We start from the raw sequence: 20,781 nt of genomic DNA on the forward strand, positions 1-20,781 counted from the left end.
CTGACCGGAAATGGAACCTTCCGACAGGCATTCTTCACGGGGATCACTTCTTTGTCTACGTTGATTTTGTGTTCACCCGGTAGACATCCGAGGCCTTCGAACACATCTCCAAACTCTTCTTGAAGGATCTTGTATCTTGTGACTGATGGACCACCTAAAGCTTCTATGTTCCAGATGGCTTTGACCAACTCTAGCTTCTTACAGGCTTTCAATCCTAACACTGGTTGATACCTATTATGTCTTCCACCCTCCTTTGAGATGTGGAATGGTAATAGTACTGTTCCTGATTTGTATGTTACTTGTGCCATGCAAACACCTATTATGGGTATTCGTGCTCCAGTAATCCCTTTACCCTTCACCTCAGTCCTCTTCATTTCTGGTCTGGGTTTTAATCTTTTGTATTCACCTATTGGAAGAACATTGCATCCAGCCCCAGTATCCAGTTTGAACGGTACTGTGATATTGTTGATCTTCATTGGTAAAATCCACTCTTCTTCATCGTCGTCTTCAGTGACTAACGCATCTACGAAGAACTCTTCAGCCTCATATGTGCTTTCAGCTGTGCCGATTTGGTCGACTTTCTTCGCTGAAGGGCAATGAGACAGCCAGTGATTTTTCTGTCCACAGGATTTACAAGTTGTTCCCCATGCAGGACATGACCATGGTTTATGCTTTCTGCCGCACTTCTTGCGCTGGAATGTCTTATCTGATGTCTTTGTCTTCTTGTCTGAACCTCTGTCGGGTCCATTCTTCGGCTTTGCACCGTGGTTGTGACTTCTCTGTGTCTTCTTGATTGCGTGGAGATTTGTTTCAGCTTTTTGAGACATTGCTTTCATGCTTTCTTTGGCTGTTTCCTGGTTTTGACCAATCGGAATTGCTTTAGCTAGTGTCAGCTCATCTCCTTTATCCAGGCATTTTTCTCTGACCACCGTTTCCCTAGCACGTAATACTATGGCGTCCCGGATCATTCGGTCTTCTTCCTGGTACCCGCATGCTTTGACAAGAATTTTTAAGTCTGTTACGAAATTGTCAAATTTCTCTGTAGACTGTTGATATCTGTTATTGAATGCTACCGTTGCTCTGATTTCGTTTTTCTTTGGTGCAACATATGCTTCAAATTTACCAAACACTCCATCAAGAGGTTGGGCTGCAATGTTATTTTCTTCATCTGCTGGAACTGCTGGCTTCCATTCAAATGTGCTATAGACCTCTCTGCCTTTATCACCCATGTATGTCATCAAATAATTGACTTGACGTAGCTCTGGTTTATCTGCCAGTGGGCCTTTAAATGTGAAAAGACAGTGCTGCTTGAATCTCTTAAATTCTTTTGGGACTGCTGTCCCAGTTCATTACTGGTGCGTGAAACGAGTTCATTTTGATTTTTGTTTTCAATCGTGTCCGGTACTAGCTGGTATATAAACAGCGCCCTCTGGATAAATTTGGAAATTTTGGCGTGGATTGCATTGGGTGCACTTTCCGAGCGGTGAAAATTTTGACACAAGTTTTTAGTCTATTTTTAGCTACAGTGCTCACACTTTGCGTACGTTCTGTACTCTTCACCCGTCGATTTTTCAGAATTCTTCTGCATCCTTAGGTGGAGTTCACTTCTGGACATCATGTGTTATTTCCTTGGGCTTGAGAAAGGGGTTTATAAGGGATTTATAACCACTTCAAATAACCGAACCAAAACTATCGGTATTGACTCTCGTCACGTATTAACATACATTATGACGCTAGCGCTAACATAGCTGAAATCGCATATCAACACAAAAACAGTTCCATATTTGACACTATCACTCACTATTACATGATACAGGGTGTCCCTGAAAGCACTGTATCGTCGGAAACTTAATTGTTTGGGTATTTTAACGCCACAACTCAACATAATTAAATAAATGGTGTGGTTGAGGAATAAATCTGCTATTACATACTTTTTGAATTTTGACAATTGACCACACCGTTCGAGAAATATAGGAGTTTTACGAAACTCCTTCATTTTCAAACCTTTCCACGGATTCAAATATCAATCGATGATTTGTATTCGGAGTGCTAATCACTGCGCGTCATCAGCGCATGAGGCGTCTATTGTCGCATGTCATTGATAGATATTTGACTCCGTGGAACGGGCTGAGGTGAGGTAGTTTCGTAAAATTCTTTTATTTCAAAAACGGAGCGGTCAATTGTCAAAATTCAAAAAGTATGTGGTAGCTGATATATTCTTCAACCACATCAGTTATTTAGTTATGTTTGGTTTATACGTTAAAATACCAAAACAAATCAGTTTCCGACGATACAGTTCTTTCAAGGACACCCTGTATGATGTGCAAATGGTGCTGCAATCTGCACTTCAATAGCCAAAGTGGATAACTTCAATAACCAAAGTGGTATAATATTTCAAGATGGGTATCCCCCGTGAATATCATGTTCATTTATGATATAGACACACGGAATGAACCATGATTTAATAATGCATATACTTATATTATTCTAGTGTTACAAATGACATTTTATTGATCTCAAGAAGGCCTTCGATACGGTCGTCTATTCCGTATAGCTTGATAAACTAAAATTATTTGGTATCACAGGTCAGGCAGGGGTTAGTTTGGCTTGGGACATAATATATAACTGGTAGCAGGCCATGCAAATTGGTATAATTGAAGACCGAATTAAAAAGACTAGTTTGCGTATGACGTCCTGTCAATCAGACCAAAAAATGCCATACTGCGCAGGTCAGCAACGAATCACGGCGCGCCTTTGTCATGACGTCAGACGCAAATTAGTCTTTTTAATTCGGTCTTTAATTATAACATTGTTTAGTTTCGCAAATGTAAAGTTCATGGTTCCTCAGGGATCAATACTGGGCCCCTTGTGTTCACAATGTACATTGTACATAAATGACTAATCTCTTGCCGTTTTGAATGAAACACAAATTAACTTATATGCTGATGATAGGGCCCTACAGCAATTTTTACTCTTCTAAAATAATGTTCACAATTTTGATGTTCGTCTCAATTCTGATCTTACTCAATTCACTCAATGGATGGTAACAAACAATTTTACTCTCAATGCAAAAGGACCAAAACTATGCTCTCTTATTCCAGTCACAACGCTTATAAATATGGTGATCTAGAACTGTATTTGAATGATGTAAGTTAGTGTATAAATACTTTAGCCTCACTTTTGATCAAACAATGAGATGGGAACCTCGCTTCAATCAAATTTGTCTAAATGCCTCAAAATATATCGGTTTGTGTTATTGAATTATAGGGTGTAGCTATCAACTGGAAAGCCGCCAAGTCCTCTTTGTATTCGTCCATCACGTTACCATGGTTACACGGATTATGCAATTTCCAAAATGTAAGTTCATACGTGCTGGTGATAAACGATTTCAATAACTTTAAACTGACATTCAGCACAATAAATTCAAGTTTGAATTTTCGATGTGTTACACATCCTCATCGGAAGAAGTCCTTTAATGTTACGAATTATGCAGGCAACTATTTTGGTGATCATTTATTTTCTATTTTCGTTTTCTGTTTGTTTATTTATTTACTTTTCTTTAGTAAATCACGACAAAACATGATACCATATGACTTTATTTTACCCTATAGTTGGAGCTCAGAGACATTTCACCTTTGAAACTTAATGGTTCATTTATTTTTGTTCTATGGCAAAATAAAGTACAATACAACAAAGAAACGAACTTCAATATGTTTCCGGGTTCAATACACATGTACTTCGCTTACACACACTACTGCATACGGAGAGTTTCACTGGTATCATGTAGTTCTCAGTTCTTACGTTTACCGTAAAGCTTTGTTATCTATATTGGCAACATTAATTATCAAATGCCAGAATGTTTTCGTTACCGATGAACGTTCTTAGTGCGACTCTACTTGTGCTCTGCAGTGCACATTTGTCTTGCTCGCAAGTATTGCAGTTCGGCTTTGTACCGGTTGCAGAGGAAGGGCAAATCATATCAATGGTTTGCTATTGGGAACCTCTGGATAGCAATACAACATCAGCGTTTTTGAAAGACGGGAGGGATTTGACTTCAAATGACGTTATCATTGATGAAGATATTAAAAACCGACCAGGTAGCTTTGTCTCAGTACGACCAATATTAATTTTCATGGCTGAATTTTCATTTCGTGTTAAACGTGCAGATGCCGGCACATATGAATGCTGTATTTACAGTGGTCCGTTGGATAACCGCCTGTCGAGTTGCACAGGGCAGGTTCTTCAGGTAGCATATTTGTCTGACCCTATTTGTACGCCTGTTGATGAAATACGTGTACTCAATGGTGGACAAGTGACGCTATCTTGCCTTTCAGAAGAGGGATTTCCTATTGCTAACCTTACGTGGACAAGAGAGGACAATACCACAAATATCGGCGAATCTATCCAAGATAATAATGGTATGATCACCTCGAGTATAACTCTTACAACGGACACTCAAGATATTAATGATATCTTCACATGTACAGCCTCGAACGATTACATTGACAGGAACTGTTCGGTTGAAGTCCGAACAATATGGCCTTCTCTATCAATCAGCCCCAGTGAGGTCATTGCTGAAGTGAACGAAGCCAGTGTAAGATTTACATGCAACTCGATTGACTTTGAGCCCAGCTGGGAATGGGAAACGAACCCATCACTTTTAACCCCATCTCGTATTTCAACGAGCAACGATGTCTTCACCATCATGGATATCACTATGGACGACAACGACACTAGAATCTCTTGTTATGCATCATATAATAAACGCTGGTTCCAGGCTTCAGCCAACTTGTACGTGGTGACAACGAAGCCAACACAATCCAGCGACCCGTCATCTGGATGGAAGGTGGCATTCTCTTTGGTCTTCATAATAATGATTGCAGCATTCGGAGCGATTGCATTTCTCCTGTGGAAGCTTCGTCAACTGTCGGCAGTAACAACCAACTCTTCTTTAAATACTCCCGGACACACTACACGTGCTCCGTCTGCCATCAACGGCAGTAATGTTTTAACAGACTCTAAAAATCCCAAATCAAAGGAAGATCCAGCCACTTACACTGAATTGCAAAAACCCAACTCAAACGGGGAACCTGCCACTTACACGGAATTACAAAAACCTGTGTATGAAATTACTGACGCTGAAGCCACTGCAGACCTAGATGATGTCTATGAATATGCTGACAACAATAATGACGGGGTAGACCGTGATTACTTTGAACCAATTTGAAAATAGGTCAAACAAACAAGTGAACGTTGTCAGAATTCTGCCTGATAGATCTAGCCTGAGGACAGCATAACAAGATTTGTACAATTTGCTCTATAAAACCATTCCATGTTTGACACTTTCAAATATGACATGTGAATGGTACTGCAATCTGCACCCTATAGCCAGAGTGGACCACTCATTGTATAATATTTCAAGATGGATATCATGCTCATTTATAATATAGACGAAATGAACCATGATTTAATAATGCATACCGTATGCTTATAATTTCCTTGTGTTCCAAACACATATCGGGGGCATTTTTATTGATCTGAAGAAGGCCTTCGATACGGTCGTCCATTCCATATAGCTTGATAAACTAAAATAATTTGGTGTCACAGGTCAGGGGCTAGTTTGGATTGAGATATAATTATAATTGGTAGCAGGCCATACAAATTGGTAACATTGTCTAGTTTCGCAAATGTTAAGTTCAGAGTTCCTCAGGGATCAATACTGGGCCTTTTATGTTCACAATATATAAGTGACTTCTTTCTTGCCGCTTAGAAATGGAATAAAAAATCAACTTGTTTGCTGATGATACAGCAATTTTGTAACTCTTCTATAATAATGTTCGCAATTTTGATGTTCGTCTCAATATTTCTGGTAGTCAAATTACTTAGTCAAATGTACTCTCAATGTAAAAAGACCGAAGCTATAAGTTTTTTTGTTCCAGTCACAACGCTTGTAAAAGTGATGACTTAAGGCAGTATAAATATTTTTTATAGAATTAGATGGAGAAGCTATCAGTGCTCAGACCATTTAAATACTGTTTACAAGGCTCTTTATTATAGTTAATGTGACGTTGTCTGGTCTGGGGTACCTTGGGGTAACTGCGTGATCTGACCTGTATCACAACACTTCAAACAGCTGAGGTTGGAACGTGTTCACAATCGGTCTATTCTCAGGGCGTTCTTATCAGGAGCAAGCTTGGCTGGGAGTCACTGATCAATCGCTCGCAGAATGGACAACTTGTGCATTGCCGTTTTCTAAAATAATGCATTGCCGGGCTTGTTGCCGAGAAACTCAAAATCTTTTTTACTATCGTTAAACAGAAGGCCAAAGTTCAACTAGAATTCAGTTTTAAAATATTTTTTGAATGCAGCAGTACTACATTCTAAAAAATAAAGGTTCTAAATTGAACATTTTTCGTCCTCTCATGAGAACCCTCTTGAACCTCTAAAAAAGGTTCTTTAATTTTGAAGAACCCTTGACGGTTCTCTAAAGAACCGAAAACGGCATCACATGTTTGGGGCCATTTTCGACGGTTTTGGAACCATTTTTGATTCTTTTTAGAACATCCAAGGGTTCTCCTGAGAGGAAAACTTTATAACCTTTTTAGAACCTTTATAACTTAGAGTGTAAGTGCATTGAATTACAAGCTTTTTCCTCCTGAACAAAAAGGAACGCCTTCCCGCCTCGGTTCAATCTGAAGCCCAGAGAAGCTGGAAGACATTGCTTTCTGTTTAGGGGCAAAGCTTGTTGAATTCACTTCCCACTTTTCTGATATTACCATTGGCAACTAGCACAGCGGCATTCAAAAATTTTAACTTAATTTTAGTCTTCTATAGGCCTAGTTGTCATGAATTTAAGCCTTCCGGAAGTTCCGCTCAATGATACGTAAATCTGTATATCATGCTAAGCTCAACCCAGAAATTATCGAAACGATTATAAATGGTCAGATATATCGGGAACTGAAATATATAGCAAAAACTTATTTAATGTATATAAAGCGCAGCTTTCTCCTGCGCATTTTGGTACCTCTTTTGTTGCTCTACGATATCATTTCATGATTTGGTCGAGTTATGGGCGCTTGAGTGGCTTCAAGTCGGATTTTGAAAGTTGCACTTAGCTCCTATTCAATTTTAGCTCCTATGCATTTGGCTTGAATAGGAGCTAAGTGTAACTTTCAATCCGACTTGAAGCCATGAATAACTCGACCAAATGATATCGTAGAGCAACAAAAGAGGTATCAAAATGCGCTTTATATACATTAAATAAGTTTTTGCTATATATTTCAGTTCCCGATATATCTGACCAGCTATAATCTTTTCGATACTTTCTGGGTTGAGTTTATTTTAAACAATGTTACTCTGTCAAAAATTATCTATAATTGTTTTAAATAATTATATTATACCGGTGTATGAAATTATTTTATCTCTTATGTAAACATTTTCTGCAATAATATTTATAGTTATGGAATTCATTATTTTTACTGTTAGATTTATTATTTTCTCCATTAGATATTCTTGCTTTTTAGTGCATGTATATTTGATTAGTCATGAAATAACGTAATACTATTTTATGCAACTCTATGCAATATGGATTACGTATACACATACCTGTGTTTAAAGGCATGACACAAATAGCGTAAACCATTGTTGGCCCTTTTCTGTACACATTTTAGTGAACCGGAAAGTAAACGACATCGCACAGAGTGTAAAAACACTCTTACACGCCCTCCCCGCCAATGAACTGACAGTCTACACGTAAATCAAGTTGTTTTTGCTTGGCGATCCAGGACGCGGTAAACGTACTTTCTGCACAAACTTTGTAGCAGTACCGCCGCGTAAATGATACAATCAATTCCATTTTTGCATCTTACGATTATGTTCAAAATAATGTCTCTTTTTGATCGATGCTGTCTCGTACAAAATCTACTATTTTGATAAGGCTCATACCAAACTAATACTTTTGTTGTAAAAATGTAGGCTCTATGTTTTAAATCGGTTACCTTCGTTTATAATACGTATTAACCTTAGGCCAATGTTATAAAACTGTAAATGTACATGATAAATATGGCGCAACTCCCTGCTGGCAAGTGTATCTCACTCACCAGCCCCTACAGTACGCATGGTACAGGCCCTACTCCATGGTCCAGAAAAATACAGCACTATTTTTTTGTAAATAAGCAAATTTTATTCTGTTCATAAGTTCGACTCCAAAAATGATTCTCTTATAAATGCATCTACGCACAGTTTCCACTTCGATACACCCGAGCACACTAATATTCCCAAAGCACAGCGAGTCTAGCCTTCACGCAGTCTGTGTTTATACTACACGGTTGAGTGCATAGCATCATAAGAGCTGTGTGAGATCTGGTGGAATATAGGATTCTGTGATTGGTTTTTGTCAAAACCTCAAGTGTTCCCTTCGTCCAATCAGAATTTTTTATATCCAACGAAAGCTAACACTTTTCCCTAAAAACCCTTTTTTTCATTAAGTCAACAGATAACGCAATTCAATGTTTATAGCAAGGCGAATGTGGTAAATCTGTTGAAATCAATTAATTATCCAAGCACAATTTTTACCCAAACTTGCAAAATGACTTTTGCCAGTTGAAGGATTGGGATTTATGCCTATGCCTACTGGTTATAAAACTATTTCTTATTTAATATGCATTGTATACTTTGAATTTTGCATTGATGCTGTATTTTCTCTACTTACAAGGCTTGTTTGTCTTTGTTCGGTTTTTTTCTTAATGTATTAAATTTTGTTTTGCTTATTGTAAAATTGAAACATTACTATAGGGTGCTATCAGGGGCGTAAATCCATTTTTGAAAGTGGGGGGGGGGACACAATGAAAATTAGTAGTAATTGATACTTCGGCGCGACTGCGCCGCACGTCGCGCCTTCGCGACGTAGGGGGGTGTCTGAGGGGGGATGTGCCCCCTGAGAAGTAAGAAACTTTTGCAAAATGAAGACCTAATTGAAGTCATTTGGTGGACCATTTTGGCACTATTATTGTGTAAAATTTTAGCTTGAAACAGCTGAAAAACTGTGAAATGACGGCCTATATAACTTGTGGACAAGTCTTCACTAAAACAGAAAAAAAGGGACCACTTGTTTATGTATACGCAGGGAGGTGTATGAGGGGGGATGTTCCGCAAAATTTTGCAAAATGAAGGTCCAATTGAAGTCATTTGGTGCATAATTTTTACACTGTTATCATAAAAACAAACCAAAAAAGGGACCGAACTCAATTTGCAAAATTTTACTTTGAGATTCGGAATTATTACTAAAGCATGCATGAATTGATGTTGAAGTCAGCATTGAGTCCGTCTTAAAACTGACTTTGGTGATAAAATGTCACGGGCCCTGCATATCGACGGGCCCGCAGTACAGGCTTTTGGGCAGTGGACCCGCCTTCAAGCAATTTGCCCAAAATAATCACAAGCCTATAATATATTATACTTACGATCGACCCGGCTGTGCGGATTTTTAGGTATGGACAGTGATACTGATGGGGGCCTACTCAATTACGTGCAATTTAAAATTTTGTCTTCTCTTTTTCTCCCTTTTCTCTTCTCTTCCTTTCTCTTCTCGTTTTCTCCTTTTCTCTCTTTCTCTTCTCTCCTTTTCCTTTTTTTTTTTTTTTTTTTGGGGGTGGGGACCAAAATGTGGGGGACATTTGATATTGTGTCCCCCTGTCCCCCACCCGATTTACGCCCTTGGGTGCTATAACATCACGCTGTGCGTTTGGTGGCATCCTCATCCTCTGTTTCTCATACTTCTGTCATATAATTTAAAATGTTCCGCACTGTTTTATAAAAGAAAATATTATTCTGTATTATGTTAACATGTATTTTGAATGGATGAAATAAACTGAACTGAACTGAACTGATTTAGGCCCTAAGTTTCATTATGGCAGAACAGGATAATACTTTTAAATTCCAAAAAATTAGTGCTGTATTTATCTGGAATCAAGAGTATTTTTGTTCGACTATGTCGGTGATGTTGCTGGAGCAGCTATTTCATTGTTGGTGCTGTCAGTGTCACCTGGTCATGTCTGGCGGCTTTGTGCATCAGCGTTGGTCTTGTAAACATACAATGAATTTTGTTCAAATGCACCACTCTTGATAGAGGTCGCTATAGCTATAGCCTGATATACTCAGGCCTGGATATAGTCTAGGCGAGGGTTGAAAAAATTGTGCCTAGATTGTGATAAACTCATGAAATTTTGCACAAATATTCAATGCAATATTCTAAACGTTTCCAGGTGTGGTGCCAATGTGACGGCCTAAAGCATACAATATAGCTAAGCAACATATTTTCCCAAGTAACCAGCACATTAGATGGTAATTACGAGGGGTATCAAAAAGTTTTAGAAATCGCCCAGAAGTGAAAGAGCTATATCAATGAAATTTTGTCGGTGCAATCACTGGTCCTTATGTACACTATGATGCAAAAATGGTCTCATAAGAATGTTTACTTTTTTTACAGGCGCTAGATGTCAGTACCTGCCTAATGTAACCGCATAACCAGCAAAATGGAAAAAATTGAGGCATGTAGCATGATTAAGTTCCATTTTAAGGGGCTGTGCAATAATTATGAGCCCTGGGGGAGGGTAAAATTGGGGGGGGGGCAAGAAATTTTTGGCGAGCCAAAAGGGGGGGGCAAGCAATTTTTGGCAAGCTGAGAGGGGGGGCAAGCGATTTTTGGCACACATTCATGGGGCGCCTTTTTAATAAAACGCTCTAAAAAGGCTTAGGAAAACAGTACGGAAACGCTTAAATATGCAAATTTTCCTGCTCGCTGCGCTCGCAACAGGTATATAGACCATTTAAGGTTTGTAAATTGGGATCCCAAAAATTTGGCATGCGCAAGGGGGGGGGCAAAGAATTTTGGCGGGCCGAGAGGGGGGCAAGCAATTTTGGCAGGCCGAGGGGGGGGCAAGCGATTTTGGCGAGCCGTTTGAAATTTTACCCCGGGGCTCATAATTATTGCACAGCCCCTAAGGGTTACAGTGCCCAAAAAAATCTGTGATGAAATAAAAATTCATTTTCCAAAATACAATATCACAATCACCACCGAAGATAACTTTCATTCCATCATCGATTTTCTAGGCACTGCAACCCTTCAAATGCAGGATCTTAATAACGCTGCTTGCCTCAATTTTCTCAATCTTGCAGTTTATGCGCAGTAACTGGGGCAGCAGGTTATTAGCATCTAGCGTCGCCTGTAAAAAAAAGTAAACATACTTATGTGACCATTTTTGCACCATAGTGATAAGGACCAGTGATTGCACTGACAAAATTTCATTGATATAACTCTTTCACTTCTGGGCGATTTGTAAAACGTTTTGATACCCCCTCGTATATATGAGGGAATTATACCAAGCTCCATGCATTTTCAGGATATATGTATAGGCTTAGTCACAATTGAGATGTTAAAAGTTCTTTAAAAGAAATATGTGATAAAAAACCAAACAATTTATCGGTTAAAATACACCTATATAAGGGGCTCTACAATCGCCCCCACCCCGAAGTGGTGATGCCGCGGCGTGCCAAAAATGGCATGCCCCGCCTTCTCCACGGAAAATTTCCAGGGATAAAATGAGGACGGCAGAAAGTCAAGTGTCCTTAAAATGACCATGGGACAACAAATTAACAAATGGGGACGAAACCCCTCAGGCACCCCCCAGGATGGCCCACCAAAATTTTTCAATTTTCAGCCCCCCCATGTTGAAAATCTTCCTAGCCAATGATTTGGGCTATTGGGCTCTAAAATCACTGATACGATTTCGTACAAATAGGAATACGCGATATAAATCTCTCTCATGTTATTTGCTGCTCTAGGTTTTGATTGTTGTTCCTTTAGATATTAATTGTGCCTAGATTGTGATAAACTCATGAAATTTTGCACAAATATTCAATGCAATATTCTAAACGTTTCCAGGTGTGGTGCCAATGTGACGGCCTATAGCATACAATATAGCTAAGCAACATATTTTCCCAAGTAACCAGCACATTAGATGGTAATTACGAGGGTATCAAAAGTTTTAGAAATCGCCCAGAAGTGAAAGAGCTATATCAATGAAATTTTGTCGGTGCAATCACTGGTCCTTATGTACACTATGATGCAAAAATGGTCTCATAAGAATGTTTACTTTTTTTACAGGCGCTAGATGTCAGTACCTGCCTAATGTAACCGCATAACCAGCAAAATGGAAAAAATTGAGGCATGTATATAGCATGATTAAGTTCCATTTTAAGGGTTACAGTGCCCAACAAAATCTGTGATGAAATAAAAATTCATTTTCCAAAATACAATATCACAATCACCACCGAAGATAACTTTCATTCCATCATCGATTTTCTAGGCACTGCAACCCTTCAAATGCAGGATCTTAATAACGCTGCTTGCCTCAATTTTCTCAATCTTGCAGTTTATGCGCAGTAACTGGGGCAGCAGGTTATTAGCATCTAGCGTCGCCTGTAAAAAAAGTAAACATACTTATGTGACCATTTTTGCACCATAGTGATAAGGACCAGTGATTGCACTGACAAAATTTCATTGATATAACTCTTTCACTTCTGGGATTTGTAAACGTTTTGATACCCCCCTCGTATATATGAGGGAATTATACCAAGCTCCATGCATTTTCAGGATATATGTATAGGCTTAGTCACAATTGAGATGTTAAAAGTTCTTTAAAAGAAATATGTGATAAAAAACCAAACAATTTATCGGTTAAAATACACCTATATAAGGGGCTCTACAATCGCCCCCACCCCGAAGTGGTGATGCCGCGGCGTGCCAAAAATGGCATGCCCCGCCTTCTCCACGGAAAATTTCCAGGATAAAATGAGGACGGCAGAAAGTCAAGTGTCCTTAAAATGACCATGGGACAACAAATTAACAAATGGGGACGAAACCCCCCTCGGGCACCCCCAGGATGGCCCACCAAAATTTTTCAATTTTCAGCCCCCCCATGTTGAAAATCTTCCTAGCCAATGATTTGGGCTATTGGGCTCTAAAATCACTGATACGATTTCGTACAAATAGGAATACGCGATATAAATCTCTCTCATGTTATTTGCTGCTCTAGGTTTTGATTGTTGTTCCTTTAGATATTAATTGTGCCTAGATTGTGATAAACTCATGAAATTTTGCACAAATATTCAATGCAATATTCTAAACGTTTCCAGGTGTGGTGCCAATGTGACGGCCTATAGCATACAATATAGCTAAGCAATATATTTTCCCAAGTAGGCCTAACCAGCACATTAGATGGTAATTACGAGGGGTATCAAAAAGTTTTAGAAATCGCCCAGAAGTGAAAGAGCTATATCAATGAAATTTTGTCGGTGCAATCACTGGTCCTTATGTACACTATGATGCAAAAATGGTCTCATAAGAATGTTTACTTTTTTTACAGGCGCTAGATGTCAGTACCTGCCTAATGTAACCGCATAACCAGCAAAATGGAAAAAATTGAGGCATGTATATAGCATGATTAAGTTCCATTTTAAGGGTTACAGTGCCCAACAAAATCTGTGATGAAATAAAAATTCATTTTCCAAAATACAATATCACAATCACCACCGAAGATAACTTTCATTCCATCATCGATTTTCTAGGCACTGCAACCCTTCAAATGCAGGATCTTAATAACGCTGCTTGCCTCACTTTTCTCAATCTTGCAGTTTATGCGCAGTAACTGGGGCAGCAGGTTATTAGCATCTAGCGTCGCCTGTAAAAAAAAAAGTAAACATACTTATGTGACCATTTTTGCACCATAGTGATAAGGACCAGTGATTGCACTGACAAAATTTCATTGATATAACTCTTTCACTTCTGGGCGATTTGTAAACGTTTTGATACCCCTCGTATATATGAGGGAATTATACCAAGCTCCATGCATTTTCAGGATATATGTATAGGCTTAGTCACAATTGAGATGTTAAAAGTTCTTTAAAAGAAATATGTGATAAAAAACCAAACAATATATCGGTTAAAATACACCTATATAAGGGGCTCTATACAATCGCCCCCACCCCGAAGTGGTGATGCCGCGGCGTGCCAAAAATGGCATGCCCCGCCTTCTCCACGGAAAATTTCCAGGGATAAAATGAGGACGGCAGAAAGTCAAGTGTCCTTAAAATGACCATGGGACAACAAATTAACAAATGGGGACGAAACCCCCCTCGGGCACCCCCCAGGATGGCCCACCAAAATTTTTCAATTTTCAGCCCCCCATGTTGAAAATCTTCCTAGCCAATGATTTGGGCTATTGGGCTCTAAAATCACTGATACGATTTCGTACAAATAGGAATACGCGATATAAATCTCTCTCATGTTATTTGCTGCTCTAGGTTTTGATTGTTGTTCCTGTAGATATTGATTGTTGTTTCTTTAAATGTCTATTTTTAATGAAATCTGCGCTATTTTCAGCTACGTTTTCGTGAAACACAACAGGCTCCTCTTACTATGATGACAACTTTATCAGTAGGTTATCGTCTGAAAGTAGTAGTGTATACGTTATTTTTCATGGTGTCAACATGGTCAAAGAATGGCCAATATAACTTTCTACGTCAGAGACGAACTTTAAAGCTGTGGGAGGCAGACGAAACGTTGCTATGGAAACGAATTTATCATTTATCAATTACCTTCTCAGTTTGGCGCCATTTCCGATTTGTATAAGCGACGTTTTAGGCAAACTAAACTAAACAACCAACTAAACATCTTTATTATTTTCGCTTTGAAGAATAGTTGCAAAATAATTATTGCCTATATCCATGTCCGTTTATAAAAGGTAAAAATCGACCAATGAGGATGAGGTATAGCTTTGTGTCACAAGTGGGCTAGCCAGGTGTGGGGCATATATTTATGGGGTGAAAATGGGGACTGCAAAGCCGGGCTGCAAAGAGTAAAGGGTCATCAAAATGATTAGAAATGGGACAAAAAATTGCCAGACGTTGGGGACGAAATTTAGGGGAAAATAATTTTAATACATTCTTTACTTCTTTCTCTTTCATTTGAAACCACTCAGAGAGAGGGGTTATTATCTTTCTGGTATTTCGAGATATGAAAAGGACCCAAAATATGAAAAATGACCCGGGTCTTATGAGGAGTGTTTCCTCCGCTAGAAAAATTATTATTTTTATACAAAATTATTCTTTACTTTGTTCTCTTTCATTTGACACCACTTGGGTGGGCAATACTTTCTTGGCATTTGGAGGTATGAAGAGGACCCAAAATATGAATATTGACACAGGTCTTATGAGGAGTGTCACCTCGGTAGGCAAATTATATCATTATATTCTTTACTTTTATGTCTTTCATTTGACACCTTTCGAGGGTCATAGGCCTACCTTCTTGGCATTTTGAGATACCGGTATGAAAAGGACCCATATCAATATTGACCCGGGTCTTATGAGGAGTGTCATCCCGGTGGGGAAATTATTTTCATGTGAATTTTATTCTTTACTTTTATCCTTCATTTGACACCATACCTTCTTGGCATTTTGAGATAGGAAAAGAACCCATACCGGTATATTATACATGTATGAAAATTGACCCGGGTATCATGATGTGTGTCACCCCCGCGTGGGGAAATATTTGTTTATATTCTTTACTTTCTCTTTATTTTGACACCATATGGGGTCATGCTTTCGTGGCATTTCGCGATATTTTCATTTCAGACCAAAATGTTAGTCAGTAAGTTTAAGTTAGTAAGTAAGTAACATTCACATTCATAGATTGATACCATTTCATGGTTCAGCAAAAACATGCTGGAATCAATATAGGAACTTGGTCGTTCCAGAAGGCCTACCGCCGACACGAGAGGGGTCCGGGTTAAGGGGTGTGTATAGGGCTCGGGGTCTGAGGGGGCTCGGGGTCTGCCGGCATTAGGGTGCCCTTTAAAAAAGAAAAAAAAAACTCGCAAACGCAAAATCGGAATTAACTGAAATTTTGGGAATAAGGATATCTACTGAAAAATGTCATAAAAAGAGGATGCTAGTATCACGAAATACTCCTTTAATATAAGCCAATACATCGAAACGACTTGCCTTCATCTGCAAACATGTTACAGCTATCAACCTCTGAAATATTGATAATGAGCTCTAAAACAAAAAGGTATAGTTGACTTTGAAAACTGTCATGTCATTCTGAAAACAAGGTAAGGCGCTCGAAAACTGACTGTAACCGTGTTAGACGCACAGCGCCCTCTGTATGGCGTTCAACTATTTCATCAACTTCAGAGCATCATTATGCGGGGATGAGATATGTACGGTAGTAAATTCAGGTTTTAATTCGATTTGTTGGGGTTTGATAACTGATGAAGAAGGCCCTCCATTAGTGTAGATTTGTTTTTGTTTGTTTGTTTAAACGGTCGCTCCGTGTGACAAACTTGGGTCCTGATGGGACCAGGCTTGGGACAGTCAAGGGAACCCTACTCTAGTCTCAAAATTGTCTGAGTTTCTCGTGCCTCATTTACTCAACTCTCAGGGACTGTACAATAATGAGGCCTGATGGGAGAAGGGTAAAACGGATGTAGGGAAGAATGTTTGGAGAAAGTTAAAAGGGGAAGTAAACAATAGGGGGGCAGCTAGAGTCTATGGGGGAAGCACGCATTTTTTCGAAGGTCGAAAGGTGGCGGCATGCGATTTTTGCATGGCACACATTTATGACGCACTTTGTAAATAAAACATTATATATATTAAAGGCTCTTTTAAGGTTAACACCGGGGAAAGTACAAAATTTAAATGCAAATTTCGCACCCGCGCGCTCACATTATGTTTTCAAATTAGGCCTAGGTTCCTAAAAATGTGGTATGTGCAAAGGGGGAGGGGTCACAAATTGGTTGGGCAGGCTTAGGGGGAGGAAGCAATTTTTGACAGGTCGAAATGAGGAAGGAAGTATTTTTTGCACGCCGTTGGGAAGTAGGCCTAATTCCGACCCCATGGCTTATAACAATTGTAGGCTACAGTCCCTAAATGCGTCACGGGGACTATTATAGAGCGGAAGATGATGCCAATTAAATTAATCAATTAATCAAGTCCGATATCCTAGCAAGTTTTTCACTGTTGGGAATCGAAGCTCAGATCAGAAGCGAGAACTCTATAATGAGCATGGGGGTCAAGCGCGGGGGGGGGGGGAGGAAAGGGGCGGCAAAATGGCAAATTTTTTGTTCATTTCAGCCACTTTTTGATAAATTCAGGCCGATTGTCCCCGCTCCACATTTCAAGCCGGATTAGCGCTAATGCCTATGACCCATACTCTCCTTTCAGGTAAAAGAAGCATGGATGGCAAACTTTCTAAAACTGGGATCATTTATCAAGGAATTTCCGGGCTACGTTCAAACATGTTATGACTGATTTTAACATTCCTCACGGTTGTTTGAAGGCATACAGGACTATTCATTTTAAAGCAAAGTTGAACACTGATGGCGCTATTTATCTTAAATCTTGTTTGTATCTTTACCCTTTACCAGGGGTAGACACTTAATGACATTAAAACATTATTAAAATGAGTAACATAGTAAGGGAACTTTCAAACTACATGAAATGAAAGGAATAACTCTTATTATTGGGTTAAATTATATTTAACATAATGTAAATAGCGCCCTCATTTTGAACACAAATACAGTTTATAGAATAGAAATTATCACAAAAAGGCTGATATAGATGAAAAATTAGATAAAGTTAAAGTCTAAGTTAAAGAAAAATAGCTTTAAAAATGTATGTAAATGATAGCTGTTGTCCAGGTCTAGATTTGAAAATCACGCAATGTTTTGTCAGAAACAATAATAAATGACCACATCAAACAAAAGTTCCCTGCAATCGCTAAATAATGATCCATTTATCATTTTGCACATTCATTTTTTACCCCGAGAGAAGGGTACAATTTCTGAACGGTATAGGCCAAAAATGGTCTAAAATGCAATGCGAACTTTTCCTAATTCAAATTTAGTAGTATTAAGGTTATAGCAACTATTTTCAACTGTTGGTAGTTCACAGCATCTTGTGAATTGTAGTGAATTTTGGCAAAAATTGCATTGATCATTTCATAGCGAGTGTATAGAAGAATACAAATATCACAGATATACTGTTGTAGGTCCTGTGGTCCTTGAGTTATGTTGTAAAGAGGGTAACACCACTTTTGTAAAAGGTACAAAACTCATTCACAACAATAAATCAAGCACGTTGTATATGATTATAGAATGAACTTTTGAAGATCATCAAAGTGTTATTTTCAATATATTGAATTAGATAATGAAAACTGGGGGGGCACTTCCATAACGGATATGCATCATGTGCCTCGGGATAGACCCCCTATTTCAAACCGGCTTGTACCTAATGACCCCCTTTTTTGTGTTATTGTCCTACCTAATACCCCGGATGACCCCCTTTAAAAAAATTCAGGTACTCAATGACCCCCTTTTTTCTATTTCCTGCTACCCAATGACCTCCTTTTGAATCCCAAAGTTAGGTGGTATTTGTGTTCTCCTCGAGAAATAATGGGATTTTTCAAATTCGATCATCCAATTGTTAATTGATTCAAGTTCCCAAGGTGTCCAAGTTTCTTTTTCGCAGTTTTGGCATTTATGTGTACTCAATGACACCTTTTGGGCAATCTTGTACCCAATGACCCCAATTTTACACTTTGTTACCCCAATGGTGTCCTTTATTTAAAGTTTCATACCGAATGACCCCATTTTTATTCAGGTTGTGTACTGAATGACCCCATATTTTTGTAATTGTACATTTGACCTGAAAGCCCCCTACTTTTAACATGGCCGAGGCACATCCCTGCCATTCCAGATAGGGAGTGCCTCTCCCGGGAATGAAAACAGATTTTTTGGCTGCATTTATAGTCTACCCTTAAAGTCCCATTCAATGATCCCAGCGCAAGTGTAAACAATAATTAAACAATTCCTCAAAATGGTGCGCCAAAATGTTTGCCCCTCATCACTCGCTCAATAAATCGATTAAAGAATCAACCAATCAGTCGATCAAAATATCAATCAACCAACCAACCATTCAATCAATCAATCGATCGATCGATCGATCGATCAATCAATCAATAAATCAATCAACCAATCGATCAATCGATCAAGCAATCAATCATTTTTTTGTTTCTTATTTTTGGTAAATTTAGTTCATCATTAGGGTAAATTTTGTTTATGTTCTGGTTTATAATATCATGATATGGGCTTTTTAGGGGGTCGCCAATATAAAGTCAATAACTTTTTTTTTGCAAAAATGTTTCAGAATTTAACACATTGGCAATAAATTTAAATTAGGGTTTGTACCAACCACTTAACCCCTGGGAGGGGGTTACTAAATGCAAAATGCTGATGCGTTTTTTTATTTTTTTTTATTTTAAGAGTGACAGTAACATACTATTCAGACCCTTCACATTAAATTCTTAGTTTACTGTTTAAGATTTTTATAAAGGTACGAGGTAACTTTTAATTATCAATTACTTTTAATTTTCTTTATTTTGAAACGAGTGGTCACAGGCCGATATCAACAGTGCATTTTGGCAATGCGGATTTATTAATCATATTGCAATTTTGGTTGATTTTATAGATTGATAATAATGATTGCAGGGGTGTTCTTTGTTTGTTCAGCATTGTTGGATGATCAAAGTAAGAAAGTAGCAAATTAATGTTTATATTAAAATGTCATTTAACAAAGAAAATGTCACATAAAAATCAAATAATTAGGCCTAAATATTTTGCAATTCTCAATTTTGGATGCGGGAGGGAAACAGTAAGCTCAAAATCAAATGTATAGATGTGAAAATTTAATTACAATTTTAGAGTGATTTTCATAGGACATTAAAGTGATTTTATATTGCTTGTAAGTTGTAAACAAAATATATGCGAAAAAAATCTGCATATTTTTTCTGGATTTCTCAAATAATAATAAAACAAAAACAGAAAAAGAAATGCGGTAAAAATTGTTCTCTTACACCGAAATGCTTGAAGCTAATACAGATCAGATAAGCTTGTTTTATTTTTAAACGCATACTTAAAATTATTTAGCCGAATAGAGCAAAAAAATGATATTCCTCTTGCATGATCAGCTGTAAATAATGAGGAAATACCTCCAAATGGAATCACTGCTGATTCATCGATAAGTTTTATACATATTCAACACCTTCCTTTTGTTATGTAAATTAATCTAACAAGCAGGTGTGAGAGTTCACGGACGCCTCCATTTTCCCAGCAGGGGTAGCATACAAACTCGCTGACTGACTGACATTGACGATCCGGTATCAACAAACCACCAGCACTGTGCAGTAGTTGTTGGACATGATACCTTGTATACAGTGAATACCTTACACCACTGGAAGATAAAGGAATAATGATAATCTTGATGGGAATTTAGTGATACCATAAATCATGGCGTTTACTTGTCGAGTGCAATATTTGGACGATACAGATCCATTTGCGAGTACTGTGTTTCCAGAGCCAACGCGACCACCGTCTTATGAATTCAACGAGTATTTGCCGTTGATCGACCAGTTGCCTGGTGTACATAAACTTCTCAATGCACCGCATAAAGTGGGTAGTCAGTGTATTACTAATTATGTACACACGCTTGTATTGTGTTATTTATTATCTTTTTACAGCAATTCTGTGAAATGAAATTATTGCAAGTACTGAGGTACTGCTGACAAGCTATTGCTTGTTATTTCACCAGTAGGGGAGATTGGGGTTAGTTGGAACGCGGGGTAAGTTGAAACATTGTATTTTTTTCTGACACAAAAAATTAATTTGG

General features: G+C 38.3%; 1 protein-coding gene across 6 annotated transcripts in view; it reads left to right on the top strand.

Moving 5' to 3' along the window:
* LOC140172814 (uncharacterized) overlaps positions 1–20,781 on the top strand; it is a 244,802-nt gene that overhangs the window by 24,119 nt on the left and 199,902 nt on the right. Inside the window, exon 1 of one of the 6 annotated variants that reach the window (XM_072195948.1) lies at positions 20,265–20,564. The exons of the other annotated variants lie outside the window; for them this stretch is intronic. Coding sequence (XP_072052049.1) covers positions 20,403–20,564 — 162 coding nt within the window. The 5' untranslated portion in view covers positions 20,265–20,402. Of the gene's footprint in view, positions 1–20,264; positions 20,565–20,781 lie in introns of those variants that run through there. 6 annotated transcript variants of the gene reach the window in all.

This window comes from Amphiura filiformis, chromosome 16, assembly GCF_039555335.1.
Source record: "Amphiura filiformis chromosome 16, Afil_fr2py, whole genome shotgun sequence".
Taxonomy (NCBI): Eukaryota; Metazoa; Echinodermata; class Ophiuroidea; order Amphilepidida; family Amphiuridae; genus Amphiura; species Amphiura filiformis.